This window comes from Musa acuminata, chromosome BXJ2-8, assembly GCF_036884655.1.
Source record: "Musa acuminata AAA Group cultivar baxijiao chromosome BXJ2-8, Cavendish_Baxijiao_AAA, whole genome shotgun sequence".
Lineage (NCBI taxonomy): Eukaryota > Viridiplantae > Streptophyta > Magnoliopsida > Zingiberales > Musaceae > Musa > Musa acuminata.
In genome coordinates, this window is record NC_088345.1 from 4,205,903 (window position 1) to 4,213,854 (window position 7,952).

General features: G+C 41.1%; 1 protein-coding gene across 1 annotated transcript; it reads right to left on the bottom strand.

Annotated features, from left to right (window-relative positions):
* Nucleotides 1-1,348: 1,348 nt before the first annotated feature.
* Nucleotides 1,349-5,313, bottom strand: LOC135618783 (ATP-citrate synthase alpha chain protein 2-like). The gene is made up of 11 exons (XM_065120005.1): nucleotides 5,157-5,313; nucleotides 4,694-4,870; nucleotides 4,371-4,613; nucleotides 4,099-4,150; nucleotides 3,584-3,698; nucleotides 3,400-3,481; nucleotides 2,297-2,392; nucleotides 2,048-2,149; nucleotides 1,829-1,945; nucleotides 1,635-1,751; nucleotides 1,349-1,545 (listed from the first exon to the last, which is right to left on the bottom strand). The coding sequence occupies exons 1-11, from the start codon at nucleotides 5,253-5,255 to the stop codon at nucleotides 1,474-1,476; spliced, it is 1,272 nt and encodes a 423-aa protein (XP_064976077.1). The 5' UTR covers nucleotides 5,256-5,313; the 3' UTR covers nucleotides 1,349-1,473.
* Nucleotides 5,314-7,952: the final 2,639 nt, after the last annotated feature.

The window sequence follows — 7,952 nt, forward strand, 5'->3', positions numbered from 1 at the left end:
ATAAACTGGTGTTTAGTGGCTTCCATGTACATACGCATTCTGCGATCATCCATCAAACATACCGAATCGTGGGTTCGATGGAGGCCACGACTTGCTCACTTCAACATCAGAGTAAAAAATTAGCCATCTTGAGGCCATTAGAATATAATACTGCAAAGAGTGAATTATTGAGTCGTCATCATCATCCGATTACAAAGAAAGAATTGTGTATGTTCGTGTGCCGTCACTGGCCCTTTGTCGTGTCAGCGGTGGTTGTGTGCATTGCTGTTGTTGCTGGATGACACTGCAAGCACTTCCACGTAATTGGTTCGGTGACGACGTGCTCACATGAGCTCCAACGTGGCTTAGGCTCTTGTTTGAGCTGTTGCTTGTTGCCATCAGTATCTGTCCCGGGGGATTCGGAGTTCCAACTTCCATCCCAAGAAACGTGCCCGAAACATGCGTTTTATCAAATAGATTAAAGGAATGGGGATTACAGCTGGGAGAATCCAGCGTGCGTACAAAATATGTGTGTGTGTGTGTGTGCGTGTGACCATAGCACTCTTAATTTTCTATGCAGGTGCACTTGTCTTTGCATATTAATTAGAATTCTGTAAATAAATTATTTATAAACTATAAAAATCGTTATCAAGAGGTTTTTACAAGACTTATGATGACATTTTGCCAAATAAAATCCTTTTGACACTCGAGTGAAAAGATAATATTAATATTATGAAAGAGAGAGAAAACAGGATTATATCGCTACCGTGGTAAATATTATTAAACTATTTTGGCAAGATCTAATTGGTACAAAAAAAAAAAGGTTTAAAATCAACAAAGACTCTACCGTACCTTGTGAATTGTTACCTTCCTTAACGCGTGCTGGATTCCGAAATTGATGAAGATTTCTTTCTCCCCCTGCAGCAATGATAGATTCACATGCTCAGTAGCTGTTGTCGGGGAATGTAGTTGGAACTTTAACCAAAGCATGTCTGGGCTGACAGGAACCTGTGTCACATTCAGCACCAAATAATGCTTAATTCCTCCACGATAAAAAGATCGAAAAGGTTCGAGAACCAGGTGCCGTGATCAAGTTTCGTGTCCACCTCATCAAGAATAGAATATGAGCAAGTCTCAACGATCTTCCACTAAGCTTTACGATCTCCTTTTGTTCATCCCAAATAGACTAATGCTATATACTCGATGAAAGCAGTAACAACAGAGGATACAAAAGCTTCCGGGAACGGTTAGCCAAACACCAAAAGTTGTCACCTGAAACTTTTAGGGTTCCACTTGCACACAAACTTACCACCGATGGTATTGATGCATCTCACGAGCCTTCCACTTTCAGACATGGACATCAAAGCAATAAGAAAATTGATGTTTTCTCAAATGCGCATTAACTTATCAAATGTTCGAACCAACACAATCGACACCTACAAGAAATCAATTATTGTCGAGCTTGATATTGCTTAAAACAAAAACGCGAGTTAGTCATGCAGCAGACATGACACAATCGATAGCTTGCTTGCAAATTCCGGTCATTGTGGCCTCTGGCCCATAAACCTGCAATAGAGTCGAGCATCTTCGGCTAAGCAACAGGCTAAAGTTTATGTAATGTCCAACCCGATAAAAGTGAAATCATTTAGAGTTACCTCGAGAGGAATGCCAAGTTCCTCACCCAGTTTCCTCATTTTGGCCAGGCCTGTTTGATAGTTTGGACCACCTCTTCTAACATAAATGTGCATCCTTGCAGCCTTTAGCTTTGACTCCTGTCGTTAAATATGCAAGAAGCAGATTACATGTTGCAGCAGAACATAAGAAACTGAACTTAATTCGGTGAACTGACCTTCTCTTTCAGGGCCTTGATGATACCATTGAATGTGGCAGCAACATCAGTAAAGTTTGCTATACCCCCTCCAACGAGAAGAGCTCTCTTACGACCATCAGGATCTGCAGTTGCACACTGACAGAAGAAAAGAACCATTTCCAATATCAATGATGGACATGAACATGAGGAAGAGACGTAGATGAACAATGAAAAAATAAAAGATCATCCAATTCATACATCAAGGACGACTCGAGCATACTTAAGGACCTCCTCCTCATTTGGAGCACCACTGTATTCCGCGTAGTTTCCAAGTTCAGATGCATAACCTAAATCTCCAACCTAACAAACAGATCATTTAAATTTGAAGCTATAAGTCTAGCATAGCCAGCAGCTACATAAATACCATATAGGTTTTATAATGTTTGAACTTTGAAGTGCTGCATAATGTTTTTTTTGCAAAATGTTGAGGGATAAAACAGAGCTAACTGTATCAGCATAAATGACACTAGCACCACCACCAGCCACCATTGTCCATATGCGTCCTTTGGGGTTTAAAACAGTGAACTTCAGGGAGGCACTAGTCTGTAACAATGTAGCTTAAGATCATAATCATATTCAAGACAGATCAAAGAAGCAACACAATTAGCACCCTGAGATATAAAATTGACTGTTTGTTAGAACAAACAGATTTGTGGATTTAGAAAGAAGTTAAAACAAAAGGTGATCTATGATACTATGCAACGTTTAGTATAGTAAAAATTTTGAGGAATCTTTCTAAAGAAATTAGAGTAAGATTTCAAATATAGAGAACAAATGTGGCATGCTGCACTGACCCTGCTAGCTTTCTCTGATAATTATTGCTAGATACCACCAAAATGCCCAAGGCGCTGCTAGAAGGGTTCAGTGAGTAACAACCGCTTGAGATATTGATAACAGCATGCGCATGCAGAAGCATCTCAAAGTAACAATAAAGCAATTGGATGAAGAAATATAAATGCTGAAATATATTTTTCATGTAAAAAATGAATAAATAGATATTGCAAAACTACAACGGTCGAAATGTGTTCAAGTTCTAGATTTTACATCTTAAAGAAGGAAGTCTCTTGAAGAAATCAATTTCTACATGAACTGAACACCTCAAAATGAAAATCTATTGTTTACCAAAATGTTGTTTTTCACACCTTGGATTTAGTTGAAAGCATTGCCTCTTGGTCTAAAATGTTATTGCTTTTAACTTCCAATTATATGATAGAAGGTAAAAGCTATCAGTAGATAAGAAAATTATAGCACCGTGCAGAATATGACTAAAGTCAAATCACATTACTATTTTTATTACTGAATAAAAATAGCTTGACAAGAGTGTCTTGCCATTACTATTTTTATTAACTAAATGAGAGAAGTTATCCCTACATCTTGACCAAAACAAAAAGGAGCAGGGATAAGTGTGCCCTATATATGACAAACATGAGTACAAGTATATTCCAATTACAGGGGTATTTGAGATCTTTTTTATTTTGTTACCCTTAACCCTGTACAAATTTATCAGATCAACTAAATAGAAATAAAAACAGTATGGTCAATGTTGTTACCTTTTCATCAAGTTCATGAACAAATTTTTCTGTGGAGCTCAGGACTCTACCAAAGGGAAGTGGAAATTCTATGCTACCCCACCTACATTGTGTGTCAAATTCAACAGCAAATTAAAAAGAGAAGTGCACATACAAGTCAGAGTCTTTCATAATGCAACCTTGAAATCAAACATTGACAACATACTTCTTGAAGTTTTTGAAAGCAGCTGTGTCATCCAGTTCTCCTCGCATATCTAGTGGGTATGGTTCACCATTTACCAAAGTGAATGGGTTCATTTCTATGAAACTGAAATCCAAGTCTGCAGGAAGTGCAGAGAACTTGATTAATTATAGAAATCAGGATGCCAAGAACAATAAGAGGGGGTGAACCAAAAATTATATATCTTTTGGCAAAGGTAACAAAGTTTTTTTTTTTTTAAAGATATTTCCATTACAGCATACTTGATGCTCACACATGAACTCGAACCTAATACCTATTAATTGTGTAATAAAGCACTAATCAATCAAATGTCTTAACAGAGATGCAAAGGTAACAAAATCACAAAAAGAAAAATCTATTCGAATAACTGCTCAAGAGGGAAAATTTATTATATACCACAATCCACTTCATTGACATGTATTACAGATAGTTTTGGAACAAGAACATAGAAATTTCATGCGAACATCTTCAGGCATATTTACTCTAATCTCCTAGCATACCTTGGAACACAGTGAGAACTCCCTTTATGAAGTCCCCTATTTTCCCTCGAACCTGACAGAATTAGTGCAAGAAGGATATTAAAGTATATGTCTTGAACATATGGCTAGCCAGTGGTGCAAATTTCAAGCAGAATTTGTCTTAAAGTGATATCTATTGGCGAAGATCGTACGACTCATGCGTTTGAAATTTGGATGACTGTTGGCATTTGCTGCAAATTCATCAATCCAATCAGATAAAATAATGATTACTTCTTCGAGTCAGTGTAATTCACCTCCAAGGGAAGGGTTACGATCAACGGAGCACATGCCTCGGATGCCATCGACTTCTCCGTGGGAAGGTAAACCGTCTTAACCTTGTCCCAGTTCTCCTCGATTTCAATGCCACCACACTCGGAGAAGCTAATGGTGCAACCAAGCCTCTCGGAAACGATCGAGAGGTAGTACTCTTGATCATGGGGAATGAATGGCTCAATTATGAATGTGGTAATCGGAGCCTTGCACCCTCCCATCTCAACCTTTTAGCAACGAGAATACATTATAGACCCCCTCACGAAGTGGCTCGTTAAACAATGACAAAAGAAAAACCATAGATCACCTCCGTTCCCAGACGTTCCTTCACAAACTGCGCGGCCTGAGCCAGATCCAAGTTGAGAGCCACCAGACCGCTCTTCCCACGCTTCCCAAACAGCATGTCGGGCTTCACGACCAATTTCGTGGACGAAATCCATGGTTCTTTGTTGACTAACTCATTGAAGTCCGTCGATTCTGTCACCTGTTTGAACTCCACAGTCACAAGTAACGAATAACCAACATTTGCTCCAAGGAATCCAATGTAATCTCCAGCGGTACATGACAATCTCGTCAAAAGAAATCGAAATACATAAGCTCAAACCATCATATCGATCCAAACATCATCAACTGCAAAGAAATCCCACGAATCGATCGCCGAAGACAAAACAAACGCGAAGACGGACTATCTGAAAACTCTAACGGCGTGGACATTGAGAGATTGGAAAAGCCAGCGAATGTGGGCGATTGAGATTGGAATAAAAGGGCACCTGCGCGGAGCGGATCTGGAGATCGGTGCCGGCGAGCCGCTTGAGGTGCTCCTTAAGGAGGCGCTTGGAATCGTACTCCCGGATCTTCTTCCTAGCCATCTCCACCTCCTCCAATCCAACAGGAGATAGTTCGACCCCGAAGCAAACGCGCCAACCGGAGCGTCCATATGTATCGATCGATGGGTGTGAACGGACGGTGGGGATCGTTGAAGTTGGTAGGTGGGCGTTATCTTCGAAGGAAGGTGGTAGTTAGCTCAACGGACGGTGATAGACACGCCCACCTAACTCCCTTCGTCAAAGAGGACGGGTCTTGATCGCGGTCGCATAATTACTATTCAGACTCTTATGCGAGCTAAAGCATCCACCGTCAATGTTGTGTTGAGATAGGAGAAGGGCCGTTGGATTTGCCCCTCGTTTTATTGCTGCGCGTTGCTTGGGTGGCCCGAGGCCGTTGGGAATGGTGAGGTATTAGATCCTCTCCAATTATGCTTTAAAATAAAAGTATCCAATACATGCGTGGTAGTCAAAGATAGTTTCAAGAGCACCCGGAGGCCGTCAGATTAGCGTTTGGTGTTTGTTAATTAGAGAGGATCCTGTCTTAGGAGAAGATAGTGTATCCCGCCTGAGGCGCCTCGTTTTCGTGCTGCGTTGCCATTGACAGCCGTTGGATTTGGATACTCCGCTTACATCCACCGTTAAGAGTGAGCAGATCTCCAGGTAGTAAGAGAGGCACGTGATGTAGATCCACCACGTGACTCTCAGTGTTCGAGGCCGGGCCACATTGGGCAGAGATCCTGACCATTTAGTGGATCACTTTGACCAATTTGATCGGGTTGTTCGGCATGGCATAGTGAAACCATTGTTGCAAGAGTAATTATATGTTTGAAAACATATAATCTAATATTATTATTTTTAATATTTTAACTTCTCATTTGCAATTTAATGCTTGATATCGAATCAGTTCCGATGCCTTATGCCTTTTTACCGAAGGGTTCCGATGATTTGATCGGATCGTTATACTCAAAAAATTATTTTTATATATTCGAGTTGTTATGAATATTAAATGACACATCCGGATAGATGTATCACTATTTTTTTTTCTTCCAGTGATAGGAAACATTCTGTCAACTAGACTAGCTCGCTAACTGTTGCCACCGAGGCACCGATGTGGAGGATAAGAGTCGAATCACTCCCCACTCGACAATAATATATGGGCAATAACAATATGTTAATCCCCATGGATAATCGTACATGGTCCATAGACAGTGGTCCTCGGATGATTGTTCAGGCTTGTTCCCTCTCGATCAGCTTCCGTGGACACCAACCTGTGGGAAGCTATTAGGGCTTGTTGCCCATGTGGACAAAACGTCAAAAGGAGAGTGTTATGACAGTTATATATGGCCTCATCGGTGGGCCAAGTATAAAAGTCAAATGTTTGCCTAAGGGTCGGAGCTCTCTTAAAAATCCTTCACACTCTACATAATTATAAAAGAGCTAACTTAAGTATTAGAGAAGTTGAGTCGAGAAACTCTCTTCGACACTAGTCTCTATGCAGAAACCCGTCAAAGAAATCGAAATCCACCTTGGCCCAACATTAGAACCTCGAAAACCATCTCCGATACATCAATGCTGTGTCAACCAACCCTAAGGTTGCCATGAGGGTTCCTTAGATGATCTTGCGCCTTTGAAAGAAGACGTTGATTTATGATCGATCGTACTCTAACAAGATATTTAATTATTACATAATTAGTTTGCGGTTGAAAGTAAGAATTTGTAAGAAGTATAGTTGTTCATAAGTCTTTTTTTTTCTTAAATAATCATAATGTTCTTTCTGTCATAAACTTATCTTTTGGATCTTCACATCACTTAATGGAGTTTGTGTGAATCGCCAAGAACGGTGCCGACTGGACTAGGAAAGAAGAGTCATGGAATCTCTGATGATCTGAGACGTAGGATTGCCGACATCAATCAATCCATGATTCCACATCCCAACCACACTGTTCTTGCGCCCCTCTGCTGTCCTTTTGCCTGTCCGTCATCTCGGGGCCATGTATGACGTGCCTTCACTTGATCTCGTGAACCAAAAGGCACTCTGTGAGATCAGCTTGTGTGAAGCATCATGGACGAGAATTTATTGGGAGGAGCGCGAGTGCCACAAAAGACAGGAAGCAGGAGGAGACGACGCATTCCCCCATTAGATCCGATGAGCAACCTTCAACCATGCATTAGACGCTGCAGCATCATTCAGATCTCTGCAGTGCCCGTGACGCTCCTCGACATGGTCTGCAACCCACCGTCTTCGAAATGCAACTGTTGATAGTGATACACATCGATCATCTATTCGAGCTCGGTTGTACCACAGCAGAAGAAGAAGAAGGAAGGAAGGAGGAGCAATGGCCTTGTCAGGCGACTGATCATGGTTTACGTATACTTGTTAGGAGTGTTTTGTTTGATGAGGCACGTTAGGGGAGGCTAATTAAGTAGGCTTCAACCACTCTCTCCTCCATGGGGAGTCTTGAGATGCTGCAGCCCGTGAATGCTAACTTCTGTTGTCTCCTGCTACGGCTCTCTCTCTCTCTTCTTTCTCAGCCACAAAAAGCTAAAGTACAAGGCAAAGTCACGAGCTCTCTGCCTACACCACCGCCGGCCTTTCTGCCTTGAATCCTTCTTTTCTTTCTTCTTTCTTTGATTTCCTTTCTTCTGTTCCGTTTGTTCAAATGACAGCTCTAACCTTGAGACAAGTGAACGATGTACTTCTGACTAGGTTTGAATTGGTGATCTGCAGCCACTGTTACT

Bases quoted from the DNA above. Each gene is read 5' to 3' on its own strand.
- LOC135618783 (XM_065120005.1), bottom strand. From the start codon at position 5,255: ATGGCTAGGAAGAAGATCCGGGAGTACGATTCCAAGCGCCTCCTTAAG. The intron at 4,614-4,693 runs GTGATCTATGGT...CGTTGCTAAAAG, and splicing joins AGGAACGTCTGGGAACGGAG to GTTGAGATGGGAGGGTGCAA. The intron at 1,546-1,634 runs GTAACTCTAAAT...ACTCTATTGCAG, and splicing joins AACTTGGCATTCCTCTCGAG to GTTTATGGGCCAGAGGCCAC.